This window comes from Peromyscus leucopus, chromosome 7 (genome assembly GCF_004664715.2).
Source record: "Peromyscus leucopus breed LL Stock chromosome 7, UCI_PerLeu_2.1, whole genome shotgun sequence".
Lineage (NCBI taxonomy): Eukaryota > Metazoa > Chordata > Mammalia > Rodentia > Cricetidae > Peromyscus > Peromyscus leucopus.
Genome location: NC_051069.1, coordinates 86,013,595 through 86,035,901, shown reverse-complemented (window position 1 = coordinate 86,035,901; position 22,307 = coordinate 86,013,595). Strand labels below are relative to the sequence as shown.

At 46.5% G+C, this 22,307-nt stretch overlaps 1 protein-coding gene across 1 annotated transcript in view; it reads left to right on the top strand.

The window, feature by feature from the left end:
• Positions 1-22,307, top strand: part of Clstn2 (calsyntenin 2) — a 611,344-nt gene that overhangs the window by 469,860 nt on the left and 119,177 nt on the right. The window contains exon 5 of the mRNA XM_028866060.1: positions 1,866-2,015. Coding sequence (XP_028721893.1) covers positions 1,866-2,015 — 150 coding nt within the window. The remainder of the gene's footprint in view (positions 1-1,865; positions 2,016-22,307) is intronic.

Genomic DNA, 22,307 nt, shown 5'->3' with positions numbered 1-22,307 from the left:
GACTTCTATTCAGAATCCAATCCGGTGCTGCAGAAATATTTCTTGTGACGAGCTTAAGGTGTTTCTACTTGGCAGAGTTCCCTTCCGGTGATGAGGACAGCCACAGACCAGTTTGCAGAGTCTGTAGGACAGATGTTCTCAACCTTCCTAATGCTGTGACCCTTTAATACAGTTCCTCATTTTGTGGTGACCCCAACCATAAAATTATTTTCGTTGATACTTTGTAATTTTGCTACTGTAATGAATTGTGATGCGTTTTCCAATGGTCTCAGTCGCCCCCTGGGAAAGGGTGGTTCGGCCCCCAAAGAGGTTGCAACCAGCAGGTAGAGAATGCTGCCGTGAGGAGTGCTATCAATCTCAGGAGCCATTCCAGACCTGTGCAGGCCTTCAGAGTAAAACCAACATCTGGAGGAAACGACAAGGAATTCTACACATAGAATTTACACATAGGCAGGAATAGAGAAACATAGCAAGCCCATTTTGACTGAGAAAATAGGGTCCCACATCAATAGACACAGTTGTGTTTCCGGAAATAGCTGAGAGCACTCAGCTAAGGTGTGTTTTTGCTCCAGTGTCTTGGGTGCCTTTGTGTTCTCGCTTGACACTGACCAGCCTCCACTTCCCCACCATGATGGGCTGGTGGGTGTGATCGCTGAATCAGCTTCTCCAGTCTTTAGAGCAAAGTTTGATTTTCTAATTTTCTAAGGTTTTTGTTGTTGTTGTTGTTGTTGTTGTTGTTGTTGTAGCAGAGTCCCCCAATTCAGACAAATAATATTTAACTGTTGATATGGAGGAAGCTTATTTGCATAACATTCTTTTAGTGTTAGGGAAATATAAAATAGATATCAGAATCTACCATTCTGTGTTTGTTGATTCGTTTCTGTTTTCAAAATTTCAGTTTGGGTAAGAGATGATAACATCTGAGTTCATATTTGCTGTCACTGCTAGCATCAAAAGGAGAGAGAGAGAGAGAGAGAGAGAGAGAGAGAGAGAGAGAGAGAGAGAGAGAGAGAGAGACTATATAGGAAGGAAATGGTTCCTAGAATTTGAGGATATTAATGTCTTAGCACTAAACACTTAAAAGTATTGAGTTTGGGGTCTTTACTCATATTTTCCTTTGGAACAAGAATAGTATTCCATCAAAACCAAAACAAAACAACAACAAAAACAAACAAAAAACCCAGCCAGTTTAAATTTTTTCATTAATGACCAAATATTTATTTCTGATCATAATATTAAATTCCTCTGAGGCAAACCCACACAAGTGGCTGTGAATACATTGTTTGTTCTCTCTTGGAGAAGAAAAATGTCTCCTTGCTCAGGGCGAGAAATCTGTTATTCTATGCAGCTTTCAGAAGAGAGGTCACACATTTTCTTATTGATTTTACTTCCTATTCGGTAGCAAAATAATGTGAGAAGAGGCAGTGAGTATTCCTGGCGACAAGCCCAGATGCTAAAAATCATGTGCCAGGACATTGTCTGGATTCCATCTCTTTCCCAGAAACTTCATGGTAGATGAGTACTCTGCACCCAGCACTAGACACACGTGTACACTTTCAGGGGTAGTTTTCTGGCAATGCATTACTTGTAAGCACAGGCCAGTTGGATTCTAGATGCTGCTTGTGGTTCCCCATTGCACAGAGAGGTAACTCCAGCTAGGGGTCTCCTGGAAGCTACCACCAAAGCACAGAGACTATGCATGGCGGCCACACACTTGCTTGGCCTTTATTTTTCTCAAAGAGGTGGTGGTCGGGGAAGGACCATTCCAATACCCCCTCAAGGTTGATGGAATGGGAAAAGGGTTTGGAGTATGTGCAGCCTGCTTCATTTGACCAGAAATGATTGTGCACATCCCTGCTCTTCAGGCAACATCAGGAACACGGAGAAGCTGAACTTTGACAAGCAACATCAGTATGAGATCCTGGTGACCGCTTATGACTGTGGACAGAAGCCTGCTGCTCAGGACACCCTGGTCCAAGTGGATGTGAAGCCAGTGTGCAAGCCTGGCTGGCAAGGTGAGCCTGGCTTGATCAGTCCCTGCTATGAGACAGCAACTTGACCTGGGGCACAGAGGGTACTGGGCATGCCCACAAATCTCACAGCACATGTCTAAAGGAAGTTTTAAAGTATAGTTGTTTTTCCAGCAAGAAGTGGTGGTTTTTGCATTCTCACAACATTTACAGGATGTATAATCAATCCCCATTTTACAGTTGAGAATGTCAGGGGCAACTCAACTCTAACCACAGTTCTTCCCCACTCAGTTCCATTACGTTTCAGAGCTTGGGAGAGATTGCCAGAGTCTGTTGACCAAGAGTGTTGAGCCTGACCGATGATGCCCTTCAAGTTCTGCATTACTGCTCAGCACCTAGGGAATGTCTCCACGGTGCTTAGAGGACACAGGGGTGGGAGAGAAGGATGGGGTCTCCTGGTGAGGGAGTTTCTGAAAGTGTGGTACAGGGAAGGGCAGAGCAATGGCCCTCAGTTGAGATCTCTCAGGAAGCAAAGACAGAACATTCTTCAGCCACCCTAGGTGACTGACTGATGGGGAGGAAGGGAGGCAATGGGAATACAAAGATGGCTCTTGCAGTGAGCCAGTGGTCTTTAGAATATCAATAGCTGTAAGTGACATCAATAGATCTGGTGACCAAGGATCGATGCTAGTGTTATCTTTGGGTCTCAGGTTTGGTTCGGACTGTTTGGGTTCTTCTGCATGTGTTGAGAATGCTATTGCTCCATCTTAATTTTTTATGGCCCAGTGAGTGAACCAGTGATGAAGGAGGGCAAGAATGGACAAGAGAACAGAACAAGCCGGACTGGAATAGAAAACTGTTTTCCCAACTTGAAGAGGCTGAGCTCTTGTGGGTGTGATTCACTAGGATGTGGGAGGCAGGATTTTACCTGATTTACAATTGCATCTCTTAGGCTTAGCAAAGTGTCTGGCCCTAATGGAAGATGCTTAAGAAATGGCCAGTGAATGAATGAATGAATGAATGAATGAACGAACGAACGAACCAATCCCTGAGTAAAAAGTCTCTGTGTTTTATTTTAACTTGTAAAGATCAGCAGTGAAAACCTGGCCCTTCAAAGAAAGCCTAGAAATAAAGCAAATGTTTTGTGATCATAGGGCATGATCACAATGGGGTTTTAAATGGGAATAACAAAACAGAAGGCTGTGTCTAAAAAAAATTATCCTAGTACCTTTCGTCTCTGACAAATGAGGCACCTACAGACTTTGGAGTAAGTGTTCATGCCTATATTTAAACGTAATTTATTTATAGAGTTTTGTACTTGTTAAATCTATGCAAATTTAGTGTTAAAGTGTAAGGGGAAAAAAGCTTGTCATCATGGTTAATTTTCTGTGTGAAGGATGTAGGGGGCACCTACCCTGTGATGTGTAATAAATACTGCTGACAGCGCCAGTAAGTGAGCTTGGGCAGCCAGAGTGGAGCCAGCTGCCTGCTCTGTCTCCAGCATCATCAGAGGCTCAGATGTGATATAAACCCGCACGGTGTTAAGAGGATTAATGAATGGGCAGTGAGACCTCTGTTTAAAACAGAAAAAAAAAAAAAAAAAAAAAAAAAAAAAAAAAAAAAAAAAACAGCATTCCTGGAACAAAAAGGGAAGAATCGGTTCCCTGCATCAGTTCATCATGTCGCACAGTGACCTACACGTGTGTAATACTAGAATCAACTGCTTCCCCATGGTTCCTTGCCTAAGCTGGCAGCTTGTGGTGGCAGATGCTGTACATGAATAGTGTACATGGTTCTTGCCTTGAGAGCCTCTCCCCTCAGTTTATCTTCTGCAAACTCCATCAAGTTCCTCTCCCACATACCAGCCCAGCAGCCTTTCAGGGCATAGTGGGGCTCTCTAGGCTATCTGTTGTGTGCAGGAGTGGTCACGGTACCTTTCTGCCGTTTATGTCCCCACCCCTAGAGATCAAGAGGACACTTCTCTTGCCCACCTAACATCCTGGTCCCTATTTGTAAGCACATCTCACCTGATCCAGCCCTCCACCCTGTCCTCTCTTCTACCCTTGCTCAAGGCTACAGGCTGTTATCTGGATGAACGTCTTTCTCCAGGGAAGAACTGCACTCAGATGGTCCTGGATATATATTTCTTGCCTGGTCCATTCTCCCAGCTTTTCAGGTCAGCCTGTAGTGAGCCATGTCTTGAAGGTTTCTTTGCTGCCTATAGACAAGGCAGAGAACCTCTCTCGGTGAGAGATATAAAGGTTAGCCTTTACTTGGAGCATGGCTGGGGGAATACTGTACATGGGAGAGGAGGCCAGAAAGGGGATGTCTTTCGGGGAAGAAGAGTAGCCTAGCTTTCAGAGACTGTTATGACTAAGAAATGGAGGAGGCATGATTGGAGAGGTCAGGGTTAGGGTGAGGTAGATGGTGGAGATCTTGAAGTCAGGGTGAGGAGCCTCAGTGAGCCCCAGGCCCTCAGACCTGTGGAGGAGTCACATATGTGTGCCCAGTGAGATTCCCTGTAGTTCTGTAGGAGAACAGAGGCCCCTCCCCACCTCCCTTCCCACCAGCAGCTCAAGTCAGCAAACACAGTTTGGCAATTTAAATTCTTGTACCTGTTCTAAGCCATTTGCCTGCAGGCAGGAGGGTTTGCAGCACGGTGAAAGCAATCCATCATGTTTAGGAGCCCTGCCTCCTGGGAGCACTCCCAATCGGCACCCCACCAAGCCTTTGCTGCAGCCAGCTCCTCCCAGGGAGCTGTCACTGATGAGCATAGATGGAGTCTCCCCAAGCCCACCAGGAATCTGCTCTCAGACTCCAATGATGGTCCGGAGCAGTGGCCCCTGAGATCTGTCACAATAAGGCCCTTGCCTTGTTTACCTGCCCCTGGCCTTACTCACCTGTGTATAAGCCACTGGCTCTGCCACCAGCTTTATTTCACACCTTAGCCAAGGTGGGGTCTTTTCAGACTATGGTTTTCCAGCTCCTATCTCTTTTCTGTGGGCTGGTCTTGTCTTCTCGGAAAGCACATGAGCTCCTCGAGGGCAGAGCTGTACTTCTCACAGCTTCTGACATATCACTTAGGCATAGACTAAAGACTCCCTTGCTAGCTTCATGCCCCCAGTGGGTGGAGCGGGGGAAGTGGGCTTATCAGGGGTCCAGCTGGCAGCAAGAAGAGGGAGGGAGGATTTGTAGGCAGACCATGAGCCCAGGGTACCAAGCATGCTCATCTATGTGTGGGGTTAGCATTTCCTTTCCCATTTGGACAGCAAGGAAGGGCCTCAAAGCACCAACTACGTCTTTGTTGTGCCCAACCGTTTGAGGACTGATGTGCTTAGAGGCGCTTCCAGGTCTAGGATGAAGGACCCTATCAGACACCAGCGAAGAGGTGCTTACATCACTCATGGCAGGACAGAGGCAGGCTGGCATCGTGCCTCTCCTGCGAGGTGTCTGGATTGCCGTCACTTCCCTCTTGCTCTTGGGTGAAATTTTGCCAGCTGGCCTGGGTGTTCTACAAGGACACGGAGCAGGATCCACACCTGTGGGGAGCACATGAACTCCTGAGTCAGTGTGTGTTGTTGACATGAGCACAGCCATGCCAAGGACCCCAGGACCCCAGGACCCCAGGGCCCCAGGACCTCTGGCTCACAGGAATGGCAAAGCCTTCCCATGTTCCCTAGGCTGTGTGCAGATGTTGACAACATATATGGAAAGTGTCCACAGCAGCTTCTTGTCCCTGATATTTACAGCCTGAGACTGCTCCACACTAGAGACCCCCTACAGATAATGACTGATCCTGCCCTTTTGTTCAGCTGCATGCAATAAACTTACCTCCTTGATACAAATATATAAAATAAACACACCGAGTCTCTGGCTGCTACTGCTGGTAACACTTACATGCTAGGTTGTATCATTTCTACCTGATCCTGGAGACTCAAACCCCACTACTCACTGCCCCTTCGTGAAAGATGGTCCCCTACAACAGGCGGCCCTGAAGATGGACCTTCCTGGTGGCCTTTCACTATTTCTCCCTGGACTTGTAATTGACAACCCAGACAACCAGACAAGTGGTTCTAGGCTTCCCAGATTGCAGAGTCAGCTCTCCAGTCCCCAAGAAACTCCCTTAGGCCTGAACAGATGATTCCAGGAAGTTATGCATGCCTCATTCAGCAGTTCACGTGACTTGATTGCAAGTTTCTCCATGGGTCCAAACAACAACTTTTTCTTCAATCCTTCACAATGATGCATCTTGTATATATAAAAATAAAAGAACAGGTAGGTGGTGACATATGCCTTTAATCCCAGCACTCAGAAGGCAGAGGAAAGTGGATCTCTGTGAGTTCAAGGCCAGCCTGGTCTACAGAGGGTGTTCCAGGACAGCCAGAAACCCTGTCTTGAAAAAAGAGAAAGAGAGATGTAGCCATGTAATTGAACACAGACCCTTTGTTCTCTAGGTTTGGATGATTCTGTGGGTACATCAAATCACCCCAGATGTCTACTGTTTCATCAGCCTTACATGGGGAAAGAAGCATGACATCTTTCAGGGAGCACTTCTTAAACTTGAATGTCCCCAAAAATCAACCAGGGGCCTGGATAAAACACAGACCCAGGCTTAACAAGACTGGGTTTGCCCAGGGATTACAGGTGGATAGACTTCATTGTGGATAAAATCATGCAGATGGCATCATCAAGGCCACGGAGTGTGTCTGTAACATTTGTGTTGAAAAGACAGCGTTAGAAAAGCTGCTGGTTGCTATTAATTGCTACCTCAGTCACACCATTAGAGAGAACTGGAGCTTGCATGTATATTAGATCACAGGAAATGTTCTTAGAGTGAGCATTTCCCTGGCCACCAAACAGTTCCCTCATTATAGAGGCCTTCTGTGTGCTGAAGTCACAGCCTATGAAGACCTGTCTAGATGTGATGTAACAGAACTTTTAGCAGAGGAAACAATGGCACACTGAGGATAGAAGACATGGTATTGGGACCTGTGGAAGTGCACACGAGATACTGAACTTGAAACAGGCAGGAGTCCTTGGAAAACCATACCTGGCTCAAATCTAGAAGGGTAGATGGTTTTGAACACAGAAGAGAAGGGTGTTACAGACCCTACCAAGTGTTAGGAAAGTGAGAGGAACCACAATGTGGCCAAGCACAGAGGAGGAAGACTAGACTAACCAAAAGGGCCAAGATCATGGGGGAAAGACTTCATTGTCATTCTGAGGGCAAGGAGAAGCCCCAGAGACTTCCCTGCATCAGTGAACTTGGCACAGATCTCAGGGAGGAATGGCTTCACCAACTATCTAGGTAAAGATTGAGTGAATGGGGACAAGCTAAAAAGAATGATGATTTCTAAGTGTGCTTTGCTAAAGCCAGGTATTTATTCCAAAACTGATTTAAAGTGCTCAACAAAAAAAGGAGGTTAGATTTACAGTCTTATCCTAAGACTCTATAACTGAAGGGGTGAGGTTGCAGTTGGATGTGTCTGGGGTAAAGGCTGTTCCTATGAAGCCTTGTCAAGGACATGCCATGCATCTGTGGCTAGAGTTTCCCCATGGGCCCAAACATGGGAGAATAAAGCCCAGACGAGGGACCAGCTGGCTTTATCTCTGCCCCTTCCAAAAGTCAGATTAATACTGAGGAGCTGGCTTAGAATTTATTTTCTGAAGGGCACTGATTTAAAGTGATGGGTGACAGGCCCAGTGAGATGTCCAGGTCTGCTTATGGAGCCGAATGGTTCAGGGCTGAGAAGGTACAGTGGCCTGTGATGATATGCTGCTGGTAAGCAGGGCTCTGGTGAGAACATGGAATGAAAGAATACTCCCAGCTTCTTCTTCGCTGTCCTTCTGGGTGTCTAAAATGCCCCCATCACACCACTGACTCTTTTTTAAAGGAATAATCCCATTTAGATGGCTCAGTGGTTTAGAACATTGGCTGCTCTTCCAGAGGACCAGAGTTCAATTCCCAACACCCACATGACAGCTTACAACTGTCTGTAACTCCAATTCCAGAGAATCTGACACCCTCACATAGACATCCATGCAGGAAAAACACCAATCAATTTTCATAAAATAAAAATGAATAAATTGTTTTTTAAAATGCAGATACCTCCTTCAGTGATAATGGATTAAGCCAGGATTCAAAAACTGTAGCCCATAGGGAAATCGAGGGAACCACTTGTTTTTATAGAACCATGAGCTAAAATAATGTATTTTTATATTTTAAATGTTTACAAAAAATTAAAAGACTATTTCATAGCACATAGGTATTATAAGAAATCCAAGTCTTGGTGCCAAAGGGTTCCCTGGGACACAACTCCACTCCTTGCAGATTGCATACAGATGCCCTGAAAGAGTGGAGCTCGTGACAGAGGCCATGTGCCCCTCAAAATCTAAATATTCAGTTTCAAGCCCATAGGGTCAGAGGTAAGGCTTCCTGACCCTTTCATAAAGCTGTTAATGTTGTCATTTTAGAAAGAAATGCTTTACTGAATTATCTAGTACAGTCCAGAAAGACCAGGGCGCCAGATAGGTATATTGTACAAAGGCAAAAGATCATAAATTAGTTCAAGCATCACCACACAGAAGACAGGAGCAATCCTGTGATGTAAGCAATTCTATTCCATTTTACAGATAGGGAAATGGGCTAAAGAAAGACTACGTGATTTTCTCCAAGTCCACAGCTGCTAAATAGCAAGGATGGAATTCAAATTTCTGTTTATCAATTCAAAAGCACAGTGGAGGGCAGGGAGTATGAGGGAGATTGGGAAAAGGAGGTTGGGGAGTCCCAAGAGGGAATACTGCCAGCTTTACAAAGGCTATTTTAGAAAGTTTAGAAGACAGACGTGACCCAGACATCCTTGGGCAGCATGTCAGCTTCCCAGTAACTCTACAAAATGATGGTGACCCTTGTGTGGGAAGCTAGCTAGAATCCAATGGAACAATACCTAAGAAGTGCCCACCGCAGTAGGTCTGGCTCCTCTCCCGGCCCCACCCAACTCCCCTTTTCTTCCTGAAGCTGGTCTCACAGCTCATGAAGAAACAAACCCATGCTTGCACACTGCCCATCTCTCAGACGCTGTCTGCCTAAACCAAAAGTTGCCTCTGGTCATCTCCCAGGCCAGAGGACACAGAGTGAACCTGGAACTTGGATATTAAGCTTCAAACACAGAGATGCTGGCCCTGAGTGTGGCTGCTTATAGTGGGACAAAAAGATTCCCCTCGAAGGAAATGCAGCATGAAACTTCCCTATCTTCCTTTCCAGTCAGCAGGGTGGTGCCTGGCTTATTTGAGGTTTACCTCCATGGAATCAGTTGCTCTGTCCCCAGCCCCAGTCTCTGTCACCTCTGCCCTCAGACTTCACTTCCTTTCTTCACTCTCCCTCTGGGCCTATAGCCTGTCTCCTCATGGCCCCTCTCTCCACTCATCTCCATCTGACCTTCAGTCTTGCTCCATCTTCTTCTGATTCCACCTCTGTCCTCCCTTTCCCCAGCAATGCATCCTAATCCCCACATGGAGAAGCCCTGGGGCCCTGGAAGGTGGAGGGGTGCAAGGGTCAAGCACAAACCATTGATTACTGAGCTGGGCATGGAATGCAGACTGGACTCTAAGATTGCCTCCACTCCCATCTGGCCACAGGATTTATTCCAGCCATTTCTCTGACCTAGGTTTGGTTTCTTCAACAATAAATTATGAATCATAATTCTTGGCCAAACTATCTTTAGTAGGATCAGTAGGACCAAAAGAAATCACCATGTAGAAATACTTTGCAAATTTTAAGTCATTGTGCAAACGATGCTATAATTAAAATTGGGGAAATAAGTGACGACCTACAAATGATCACATCTCGTAGAATACACCAAGACTGTGGACCGAGCAGCAGGCCCCACATGTTGGTGCTGCAGACTAGAATCGAAGGGAGAAGTAGGAAAATAGCACTGTCCCAGAGAAGGGACACCCAGCTTAGCTGGGGACCAGGAAGGTTACTCCCATCTGGCCTTGGTCCCTTACACGTAAACTCTCGGGGATTAAATAGACAGTACCTATGGAGGGCCTTGCACAGAACCACAGAGCAGGCTCAGCAAACAGCAGCGCTTCTCTCTGAGTTCCCTTTGCTCTGATTTTTAAAACCACAATGGGCCGTGTTGTTCCAAATAACTAGCAAAGCGATCCCTAAGGTCCAAGCACTGCTGGCTGCTGCGGGGTGACCCTGAGTTCTGCGTTTGCTTTGCTGAGAGCTGCCAGGCAAGCAGCGAGCTCTGGCTCTGGCTGCAGGCCTCATGGGGCACTCCACTGTGAGTAACGACCTGTTTTGACATCTCTGACACAGCCGATCATTAAGGTGCAGCAAATGGCTCTGTAAGGGATGCTGATTTACCTACTCAGTGGCGTCCTAATGTGTTTAAAGACCTGCTGGATCAAAGTACTGTGCTCCAGCCATCTTCCACCTGGCCCCTGAGTTTGGAAGAAGTGGGCCAGTAATCTCAGCCCTGGGGGGAGGGGTGGGTGGCCACAACCCACACAGTATTAAAGGCTATAACGGTAGTTACTGCTGTCCAAGCAGTCACCGTTTGCCAAGTGCCAGCTGAGGGCCTGTGTGCTCTTCACTGCATCCTAAAAGCTGCTTGCACATTTTACAAATGTTGACAATGAGGTTAAGATTGTTCCATAGTTCACCATCTCCAAGCCAGTGCCATCTGTGTGTGGACATTAGGCTCCCCAGCCTGGTTATCTCAGATGCTTCCAAAGCAAATGCAGGGCACAGTTGTCCTTGGAGCTCTGCAGCAGAGCTGTGCAGATGAAGGGTCTACACTTAGAACCATCCCATGGTATCATTGCACAAGGCAGCCTGCAGTGTGTGTGTGTGTGTGTGTGTGTGTGTGTGTGTGTGTGTGTGTGTACTCCTTCACCCATGCCTTCATTCAGGGTTACAGGCATGGATATCTCTTAACCTTCTTAGATGACCTCTTGGGGACCACAAAGGGAAAAGGGCTTATTCAAGGATACACTTGTAAGATGCTAAGAGGAAGGGACCATGACTAAAACCAGATCCTTCATTAGAATCCCTGTGTTCTACCTTACCTGTTCATGAACCTGGCTGGGCCACATAATCAGCAGACTGTGGTTTTCACTGACATAAGTTACAAATTCTTCCTTAGATCTAAAGTCTGTGGGATGGCACTCTGTGGAAAGTTAGCAGGAATAGAGTCCTGCCTCTTAAGTCAGAAAAATCTGGCTTCAAGTTCAGGGCCTATCACACCTTGACTCCAGAACATTGGACAAGTCAGTCTCTCTGAGCCCTCAAGTGTGATGTCCACAAAATGAGGCTAACAGTAGCACTTACCAGGAGGCTGTCACAAGGAGGAACTGTGCCTGCCATCTGGGAATGAGTAAGCGAACACTGGTAGGAATGGAAATGAACGTGGAGAATGAACAGAAACCACTAATGTGTCTGAGGAGTATGGCCAGCCTCCTGGTGCAGCCTGCTGCCTGTGCAACCTCGGACATCTCAGCCTTAAGCGTCTCAGGCTGTGAGAAATGCACCTCCTGCCAGTGCCTTCCTCAGATGGGTATATAATGCATCGATGGCTTGCATAAGAAATCCAGCCAAGGACGCATGCTTCCTTCTTGCTCTCTGTCGTCACATTTGTAGAGAGCCCACCCAGCTCTGGCACCATGTTGTCTGTACACGAGCCAGACTCAGGTTTCTGATAAACATGGCCCACAGAGCAGGCTGCCCTCCCCTTCCTCCGATGCTGTCTTCATCTCTGAAGTAGGTAGAATAGCCCCAGATATCCCCACATCTACCACATGGAGCTCTTGGTAGAAGGAAAGAGCTCTGGATTGGCATTGATGCGTGTTGTGACCAACAGGGACTCTGATGCCACCCTACCATGCAACGGAGCAGCTGTGGTCCTGGATCAATTAGAAAGCTCCCAAAGTTCAATAAAATGCCCCCTGAGCTTGCTTAAGCCCAGCCAATGATGGGATCCTGGGAACTCTGAACTGCAGTGGTTGAGGTAAGAGCAAGCAAGTGATCAGAGTGTTATAATACAGAGTTGCCAGACTGGTGAACAGTGCATCCAGGCTTCTATAGTTGAGATCAAGGGTGTTTGCCTCATTACTCAGCTGTCTGGGTGTTAGAAAGGCTTCTCAAGCATTAGAAAGGCCCCTCACAGGAGATGGCACCAGAACCGAGCTTTAAAGGTTTGTGAAGTTAGCTAGGTGCCCTGAGGGACTGGGGAAGGTGTAGTGCTGGGAAGTGGGGAGAACACCTGCAGGAGGGCTTGCCGATTCATTGCTGTGCCCTCTAGGAACTTGTTTCCATCTACCCAACACACCTTGCTTTATGAGCGAAGGAGACAGACATCCACGAAGTAGTTGAAGATTTGGGGAAAAGTTATTGCCTATTAGTTTTCAGTGGGGCTTCTGGTGGAGACAGATAATGGAGTAGAACTTCCAGAACTTTTCAGGAGGATTCTGTGAGGTGGTGGACCTAAGGACCAAGTCCTCCTGGCCCTCAAAGGCAAAATAGGCCTCAGCAAGAAGGATCCCTTCCCCTGCCTGTCTTAGCCTACAGTGTGTAGCAATACTCAAATATCTGAGGCTGGACAAATTCTAAAGAACAAAGGTTTATATTTACACACAGTTCTGGAGTAGGAAAGTACCAGGGCAGGATGCCAGCATCAGGTTGGCATCTGGTGAAGCCTTTATGCTGTCTCACAACGTGGTGGGAGGTGAAAGGAAGATGGGAGAATGTAAGAGGAACCTGTGTGTGCGAGAGACATGGGAGTTGAACTAACTTATACTAACCCAGTCTCCTGGTAACTGAGTCCCGTGAGTCCTGATTGGCTTCCTCCAGCCCTAACCTAGTCTCTTAACAAAACCCTTAATCTCTTTGGAGGGTGTTGCCATGTGACCAAGTCACATTGCTTCAGGCACAGTTTAGAGCAAGCTTTATTTGTCTTGCTTTCGTACCAAGGCCTCTCCTGGAGGCTAGATGCCAGGATGGCTTTGATATCTTCTGTGTCCCCAATGTCAGTGTCTGTCTCTGGCCTGAGACTCCAAATCCCTGGGTCATACAGCCAGGTTCACATAGAGTTAGGACTGGAGCTTTGCCTTGTCCCCTGGGCGGGAGGCTTGAGTAGTGACAACAGGATCCCCCACATGCCAAGAACTTCTTGGACAAGTCAGCTTTTCTTCCAGGCTGCAAGCCAGAAGCAAATGCTGACAGTGTGTTACTCCTGCTCAGCCTCTAAGGCTTCTGGACTTCAGCCCCCTTGCATCTAAACTGAATATAAGGCCCACAATGTCAAATCCCCAAGTGCTCTGTGTGAGATGCATTAATGTCACTCACACCTGCCAGCCGGGCCTTGTGACAAAGACAGGGTAGACATCCCTGAGCTCAGGAGAAGGATGTGTCTTAGGTGAATGTTACACAGTCTGTCTGCATTCTTTTGGATACTTCAAGGTGAGTGGCATTTGGGCCATCATAAAGTTTAATGCTACTATTTTAGTTATAGAGTTTATGATCATTTTTAAAAGATTTTTTTAAAAAAAAAAAAACCTGTGGAGTAATAACCACAGTTAATTTGGGGGAATTTTGAGGAATTTTTCCACAGTTGGGCAGGGGAGATGGCTCAGTATGTAAAAGAATGTGCTATGCAAGTGAAGACTGGATTCTGAGTCTCCAGACCCCATATATACTGGGACGTGGTAGGGCCCAGGTCTGCAGTCCCAGTAACCCTGCAGGAAGGTGGAGGGTAGACATGGGAGAGTCCCTGAGAGCTTGCAGGCCAGATAGCCTGGATGACAGAGCAGCAAGACCTCAGAAGGGGTACAAGGCAAAGGCTAACATGACCGCTGACCACCACAGGCATGGTGGCACACCTGAGTAGACACACACACACACACACACACACACACACACACAGTTAGCACAATCGTAAACACATTTACACAAAAATAATATTATTGATAATGGTAACAATAATAAATACCCATAACCTAATAATGCAGTATTATCATCATTGTGCAGTCTCCTTTTATTCATGTGAACCTTCTGTTTTCTCACTTCATGGCATACACTTGTCGCACATCATAAAACCTCACCAGCTGCATAACGTTCCTTCACAGAAGACTATGCAAATATGTTTGGCAGTGTCCTGTAGACTGGTGACTGTCTCACACTAGCATGGCTCTAGTTTCCTTTTCAATGCATAAATATTCAGGAGTATTGCTCTATCAGTCTTCTCATTTTTACTTCCTTCCTCAGGAGTGCACAGGCTAGGCCAAAGTCTAAAGGCTTTGAAGCTTGAGTGACATGTTCCCAAGCACCTCCCTGACCTTTTCTGATGACTCAATGCTGCCCCCTGCAGTGAGAGGGAGCATTTCCCAGCAGCTGCACCTCCCAGCACCACACACTTGGACGCTGGGGTCTTCTCTGTGTATTCGGTAGACTGGGAGTTGGACCATATTTCCCAAAGATATGAGCATTTGATTCTGACTTGAGAATACTGCTTGGTGAAATGTTAAGTCCCATGCTCTTGGGCCACTTAGAGTCAAGGTCCTTTCGTATACAATTAAGTTTTGAATCTATGTGCGACTGATAGACTAATGAGATTTATATAGCTAGAATGTGACAAGACATACACAAGCCATCTTTCAAAACGACTGAAAATGCATGCATGAAAAACCATACTCTTCCGTTGTAAATGCTATTCAGAGACATAAAAGTAAATATTCTCAAGGAACAGATGCTCCATCTTACACCAATAATACATTTTTCCCAAGATAAGAAAATTGCCTGGAAAATGCTCATGTTTATTGGGCATGAGAGAGAAGCATTTCTATAAATCCATGAGAAAGTACCCTGGTTGGCTGGGTTAATGATTTCCCCTTTGGGAGAAGTATCTTTCATCAGGGCTGCTCTGAACCGCCTGCATCTCTCCAACATCCAGCCAGTCCCGTTGGAGAAGCATAAAGGTGGAGGTGAATGGCTCAAAGGGTGGGGAGAGAGAAGCTGAAGGCCCTGTTTTCTGAACACCATATGGGTCTCTTCAGTGTTGGCTGCTTGCCCTCCAATGGTCATGGAACCAGAGAGAAAGGAAGGAAAGGGGGCTAAAATGAGGTGGTACCCACCCACACTCATAAGAGTGCACACTCTTGGAGCACTGGAACACTCATCCTAGCATGACAGAGCTGTGCAGGACAGAATGGTTCCCTTGTCCATCACATGGAAGGCCAGTGACTGCTCTGACTGGGGTGCACACCCTGACCCACGGCAGAACAGGAGTGTGGGTCCTGGAGAGGCAGCACACAGAATGATTAACAAAGCCAGTTAAGCAGAATGGCATCATCTTCATCACCAGTGGCCTTTTCTCTGGACTATACATACATCTATTGCCCTCTCTAGGATCTTCAAAAGTCCCTCCGATTATTGCCCAAAGCTATGATGTGCATAAGGTCTAATGAGGGGCAATTCTGTTTGAAGACCTGTGATCCAAAAAGAACATGGTACTTGCTATACACAGATACAATATATAGCACAGAGTCCAGGAGCAGGGTAGCCAGTGAGCAGTCTCATTCAGGACAGGAAGGAAGGATGCCCACACTATCCTTCAGTGTTCCAGGACACTGGCACAACCCCATCATGTAAAGGTTATGAAGTTCCCTATTGCGGGGAAAGAGGGCTCTTGAAGGGGCTCTGACTCCACATTCTGGGTAGTGTTCTGTAGTATTCCTGGCTCCAACTTTGGGAAGTCCTTCCTTTTACATTATCCACCTTAACCAAATCTAAAAGTGACACTGGAGAGCAATGCCCTCCTCAGCAGTGGCATGACTCTCTCCACCTGCATTCTACCCAGGAATAATGAGGGCTTACGGTTTTTCCATAATACTCATAGGCTGTCAAAATTCTCCCCTCAGAACTATCTACTTTGTTTCATGGTCAAAACCAATCGTGGCCTTAACCCCAAATCAATAGGGACAGAGATGTGTACCCCTACTGGAAGCAGGAAAGCATATTCTAGAATATCACAATGACCCTGTGCTTCATCTATGGTTCTTATTAGATTATAACCCATGTCCTACCCTGTATGATGGGAAGAGGAAAGAAAACCTCTTTTGAGGTCCCTTGAGATGCTGTCTCACACCACTGTGCCAGTGTCCAGGCTACAGAGTCCCCTTAGCACATGTTCAATCACAAGGCGTGGCTCTTCCTCTGTGGCCAAGGCTCATGAGTGTGAGGGAACTTCTTGCCCAATATTGTCTTGGCTTGGGGTTTCCAAGTCTATTTATGTACCCAGAGCATGTGGAAGACCAATTCAAATGACATATTTTGCCCCCTTCATGAAACCCCTTCCTACTGCAAGCTTCTGAGGCCTGAAAAAGAAGAATCATTAGAAATGTTTTAGGCAATCCTAAAGCCAGCCACCATCCCATGCAGGCTACAAACAGAAATCTGAGAAGCACAATGATGGGGCTTGTGGGGTGTGTGGATTCCAAAGAGAAAACAGAGTCTGGACTGCTAGTCACAGAGGACATCCCAGAAGAGAAGTTGAAAGAGTTGTAGTTGGATAATGGTGTCTAGTATAGGATAGAAGGACCAAGAGAAGTACAGAGGTTACCATGGTAATTGGTCCAGGTGAGAAATGATGATGGCTGTAAGACTGGAGTGAAGACACACTGGCCTTGGGAGCCATATAACCATGGTACAGGTTTAGTAGGCTCTAAAGGCGCCATGGATGTACAGCATAAAAATGTTGCGATGCTCTAAAGCTGGAGCTGAAGGCCTTGGAAGTAGGTTTTAGGAAATAGTTTGGGTAGGTCCTATTTAAAACAGAGCTTCTCAAGGGATCTTCAGGGAAGGGCTGTGGTTTCTCACAATCAGTCATGGACCAGCACATCATGAAACAGCAAGAGAAGCAAGTTCCTTAAAAACAGGAATGAATAGCAAAGATACAACCCAGTCTATCACCGTTAATAGGCTGAACAAATCTGAAATTACTCTGTAGAAGTACAGCTGGGTGCCCACGCCTTCATCCTGTCTCTGGACTTGGTAGACCTGTAGCAAGCAGGTGAGGGGCTGGGTCGGGGTACAGAACATGTGAGTAGCCTGTTCTGGAACATGACCTTGCCCCCACACTCTACAGAGTAAGGTAGACATGAGGATCACTCCTGTCTGCCAGGCAAGTCATCTCAGCATGTCCTGACCTGGTGGCACAAGTTCTTCAGAGTGACAGTGACAAGCCAGGGAAGGGGACATAAGAAAAGCCTGGCTGCTGGGCAGGTAGCTGCCCGGAGCTTCCAAGTAGCACTGAGATGAGCCCAGAAGTATCTGCCGATGGGCGAGCCTCTGACATCTGCGGATTAAGACAGAGGAGCCAGTAATCACAGTGTTGATCAAGGACAGAATGAAATCCTCTCTATCCCCTGGAAACTAGAGAAAAATGTCAGAGCAAGACAAATTTTGTGTTACTTCATCTGGCCTTTATTGGGAATATATAAAGATACTAAATAGGGTTGAGAATACAAGGAGGTTTCCAACATTAAAGCAGATTATAATCATTCCAATACTTTTACTCACGCCCCTCCCCACCCAACACACACATGCACAGCATTGTGGGTATCTATAATCCTTCCCATTTTAAATCCTGACAGCCTGTCATTTAGCTGCTGACCAGGAGTTAGAGGAATGAGAGATAGCAAGGTATGCCAAATTATAAAGGTAGCAACAGATTCCTGGCATTGGGTAGCAAGAATTGTAGCATGCACATGTGTGCCCGCATGCATGTATGTGTGCATGTGTCCTAAGTTGTATACATGACCGCCTATTTTATAGATATTGAGTGCTTACTCAGTGTGTGACATAGTGATTGAACTCTAGAATGGGGCTGGGACATAGACAAAGAGGCAAATAATCGTTTTTCAGGACTGGGGGCTGGATGGAGGTAGGGCAGCCTCTCCACCAAGACAAACCTGAGAAGCTTCCTTTCCAGAGTCACCAAGGTAGTGAGAACAGACAGATAAGAGCCAGAACCCCAGACAGAGGGACCAGCAAGAGTATGCCCTGAGGCTTAACCAAAGATCTGGGTACAGAGATCCATGCCACCCCTCTTCTCCGCTTTTGTAGTTAATTATCTCCTTTAGTAGGAATTAAAAGGTAGTAAAAATGCTGTTGCTAAAATAAAATATAGCAAATGGGCAAAGGGTCAGTCATAAAGGAAGAGAGGGGAGTCCTAACATTTGTAATTGAGTTCACAGAGTTTGTGTTGTGTTTCTTTTTAAATGGTTTCTGTGTGTAATTGTTTTTAATTGGAAAAGAGAAAGGCAAATAATTTAACGCTCAGACACTCAGAATGTATGTGCCTATGCATATCAGGCAGAGGGCTAAGTGGTTGGCATTTATTATCTCATATAAACACTTTAATTGACTCTGAACTAGGTGTTTGCGTGAATAAATTCACACAGAGAAGGAAATGGCTTGCCCCCAGGAGTAAACAGCAGAGCTGAGATCACACCAGAGCTGGCTTCAAAGCCCTAGTCTTGGCACTTATGCCCTGGTACCTACCTTTGGGACAGTTAGCGTTCCCATTCTACAGATGAAGAAACCAAGGCTGAGAAAGGTTAAGGAACGTGACCAGTGAGAGCTGGCAAAGAGGACCAATCATGTCATTTGTGTGTTCTGGCAGTCATTGTTTTGAAATCATTGGGGATTTAAATCATTAAGAATTTAAAGGCAGTGACGACTAGCCAATCAACCAGGCGGGGGACCCTTTGGGCAGTAGCTCAGATTTCATGCCCTGTCACATTTCCAGACTCTTCAGTGACTCCAACTCCTGCCTCCCTCCAACAAAGGAAAACCCAGGACGTGGCTGATGAGATGGGAAAAGAAAGTCAGCTGAGAAGAGCAAAGAATGCTTTCTGAAGTCTAGTGTAGGGCTCAGGCCAATCCAGTACAACTGGCTTCAGTCTGACTGTAAGATTCCCGGGCAGTCATACACCCTCTGGCCAGCCCAGCTTCCCTAATGCTTCTTCATGGGGGCTGTTAGGACTCAGCCTGAGAATAGCGCTCCTCTTCTCCTGAGGGCTAGTTGCAAAGATAGCAGAGCCTGCCTTCAGATTCCTGTGGATTCAGGAGAAGGAGGCAGCTTTCAGATGCTAATAAAGACAGCCCATATTTCCCAAGCCCTGGCAAGCTTCTAACTGGTACCATCTCAGTGCATAAAAGCCTTATGAGATACAGCTGCAATCTCTCCCCATTCCGCAGAAGAAATGGGCCACAGAAAGGTCTCCAGCCTGCCAGTGGTGCAGCAGCTGGTAAGTAGAGGAGGCGGTGTCTGCACTCAGGACCAAGCTGCTCATTCTATACCATTCTTCTCCCAATCCCTTGGCCCTGCCTGCCCAAAGTGGAGCCCAGATGCTGAGGGAGGGACTCATCCTGAGAGTGGAGCCCAGGTGCTGAGGAGGATTCTGGGAACACGCCCATTTCAGATGTCTGTTTTTGTCACCCTCTTCCACACAGGCCTTTGGAGACTGTTTTGTACATACCAAAGATTTCTCTCCCAGGCCACCTGCCTCCAGCCCTCCTTTCTAGCCCATGCTCATAGCAGGGCCTCTAGCTTGTGCACACTCTGAGTCATGCCAGGCTGCTAGGTTGTTCAAACCAGGGTTGGGTGAACTTCACATCTTCCTCCACCTACATCACACCACTTGAACTTAGACAGCCCTGCGAGAGCCATACTAGAGTTCTCTGTCCTTCAGATTTCTGCTGAGTCCACAGTGTGGTATGAATGGTATCTTATATTTTCTGTGTTTTGATGCTTTGATATCCAGGGCTTTGCTTACCCTGTAAAATGCAAACCAGTCCATCCATAGCCCACCATAAACTTTCCATAGCTGACCCTCACATTGTTGCCCACCCTCCACCTGCCCCAATCACTCAGACATGGTTACCATACCACTAAGCAAAGCCTTGGTACCCTAGAGGCCTCTAAAATTCCAAAAGTAGCCAAGGCTAGCCTACATGTACTACTGTCCTTTACTGCTCCTTCCCATGGAAGACACAGTAAAGCACCTTGACTGCAGTTCCTGCCACCCTTTGCCTCTCCAGTGGCACTACTGCTTCTGTGTGCGGTCACTGGTTTCCCTGGGGAAGCTGTGTGGATAGCAACATCCCCAGCAGCAATTGTATCCTGATGTGTTGGCCTTACACACATAGGAACAATGATGGTAAGAACCTGTATTTAAGCAAACACCCTAACCACTTCCTCCAGGAAGCCCTCCAGTTCCTCGGCAGTATAAATTTCCTCTTTGCTCCTTGCAGTCTGTTTGTTGTTCCTATCAGCCTTAAGCTGGCATGTGACTGTGGCTTTCCTGAAAGTAAGAGGTAGAGACTCTGCCTCCCATCCCCCAGGTTCTGTCTGGTACACAGTAGGAGCTTAGTAAGTTCACAACATGTGGAATAATGACAAGAAATGAACATACATGATGATGGGAGCAGCAGTAGCCCCCACGATGGGGGTTTGGAGCTCTTCCAGAGTAACCGCATCTGAGTGATCCTCGTGCACCGAGAGAAATGAAACTCAGAGGAGCCCAGTGAGTTCGACCTCGCATCCAAGAGCACAAGGTGGCAGAGCCAGTTTAAACACCCGTCTGTCCAGATGCAGAGATGGCACTCTGAAAGTTGACTGAATTGTGCTGGATGGAGGTTCGGAGCCTTTTGTATGCTCTTAGCAGAGCTGACACCCTGCACTGATTGCTCATGGGGTAGCTTGCAGGAGTGCTCTGATATTCTGAAAGTGAATACTAGGGCCCAGGCTAGCTCTCAAATGAGTATATAGAGCTCAGTCTGGGTATTCTCTTGTCCTCTCTAAACACGTATTTATGTCTCTTCTTTGGCCCTGAAATGAAATCTAAATCTCTTATGCAGCATTTGCCCTCTGACTTTCACTTAACTGCTGCAGCCTTCTCCTTCCTTACCCACTCTCCCAGTTTAGATGACAAGATGGCCACTTGCTTAACCAAGATATCATGGTAGCTTCTCTTGGTGCCCAAATCCAAGTTACCAAGTTTCTTTTAGAGAAAGCACTGAAAAATTCCTGTTCAAAACTATTCAGGGAACTCCCTTCTCACCTTCCCACTCCAGTATCCCAACATCTAGCAGATTCTCAGTTAATGGGAATTCAGAAACTTCCCAGGAGACCTGATGCTCCTTCAGCTGCCCAGAGGTAAGGCTGGGAGGAGCTGGAGGCATCCAGGCATGCATAGCTAGTGAAAGAGGAGATTGTCTAGGCCAAGTCTGTGCCTGTCCCTTCCATCCTTCTGTGACATTCCTGAAGGCCAGGTTGGAACAGTGACTAAAAGGTCTTGGTAGAAAAGCCACAAAGCCCACGCTTTCTGGAAATCTCTGATTCGCTTCTTTTCAACTCCAGGCATTTGAATGTAAAATTTCTAGGTGATTACTAGTCTCCCAGTAAGGAAACGTGTGAGCCCTAAATTTAGCAAGAATTTTAATAAAATCATCATGTTTCCAAATCCTTAATCCACAGAAAGGAGTTTAAATCCCAATGCTATTCCTCTCTTCACATCCTCAGGAAAACTGGCAGGGTAATTTAGGCCTCGTTATTAAAACAGCAGGCAGTCGACTTCTTTCTGTTCACTTAAGAAAAAAAAAATTGAATCAGTTAATAAACCAGCAACTAGACCCTTTACAGATTGACAAGATTTTTGTTTATAAGGAGGACAGTCCAAAGACATTTGGGAAGCTTGTGACCCAGAAGTGAGATATTCATTCTTACAGAGGCATCATGGGAAGGTCCCTGGGTTGGACCCTTAGGCTGGACTGTCTCTTTCGAGGCTCATGATCAGCCCAGAAGCAGATGGAATCGTTTCAGATGAGGCAACAGAAGCTATGAGGTGACAGTGACTTTGCTAAGTCACATGTCTGCATTTGGAGAAGTTGAGATTCAAGTCAAATCTCTCCAGTCTTCTAGATAAGAAGGAATCCCCAGGCCTCATGAAGCCACAGCTGAAAATTGGTGGGACTTCCCCAGGGTCACACAATTTCTTTGCAAAGTCTCCCACTCTGTGCCTGGGGATTAGCCAGAACTGAGAACAACTGCTATTTTCACAGGTTCATTTTTGGCCGTGGCTGTGCACAGAGCCCAGGAACGGAGCGCCGGCACTGTTGTTGTCCTCATGTGTGTCTCCTCATTATTCTGGAAGTCTCGAATTTACTAACTGCCCCAAAGTCAGGCTGAAGTCAACCACACTCCTTGGTCCTTTGCCAATTACAGGATTATCCCTTTAAGGAACCAGTGCAAATAGGTCTTTAAA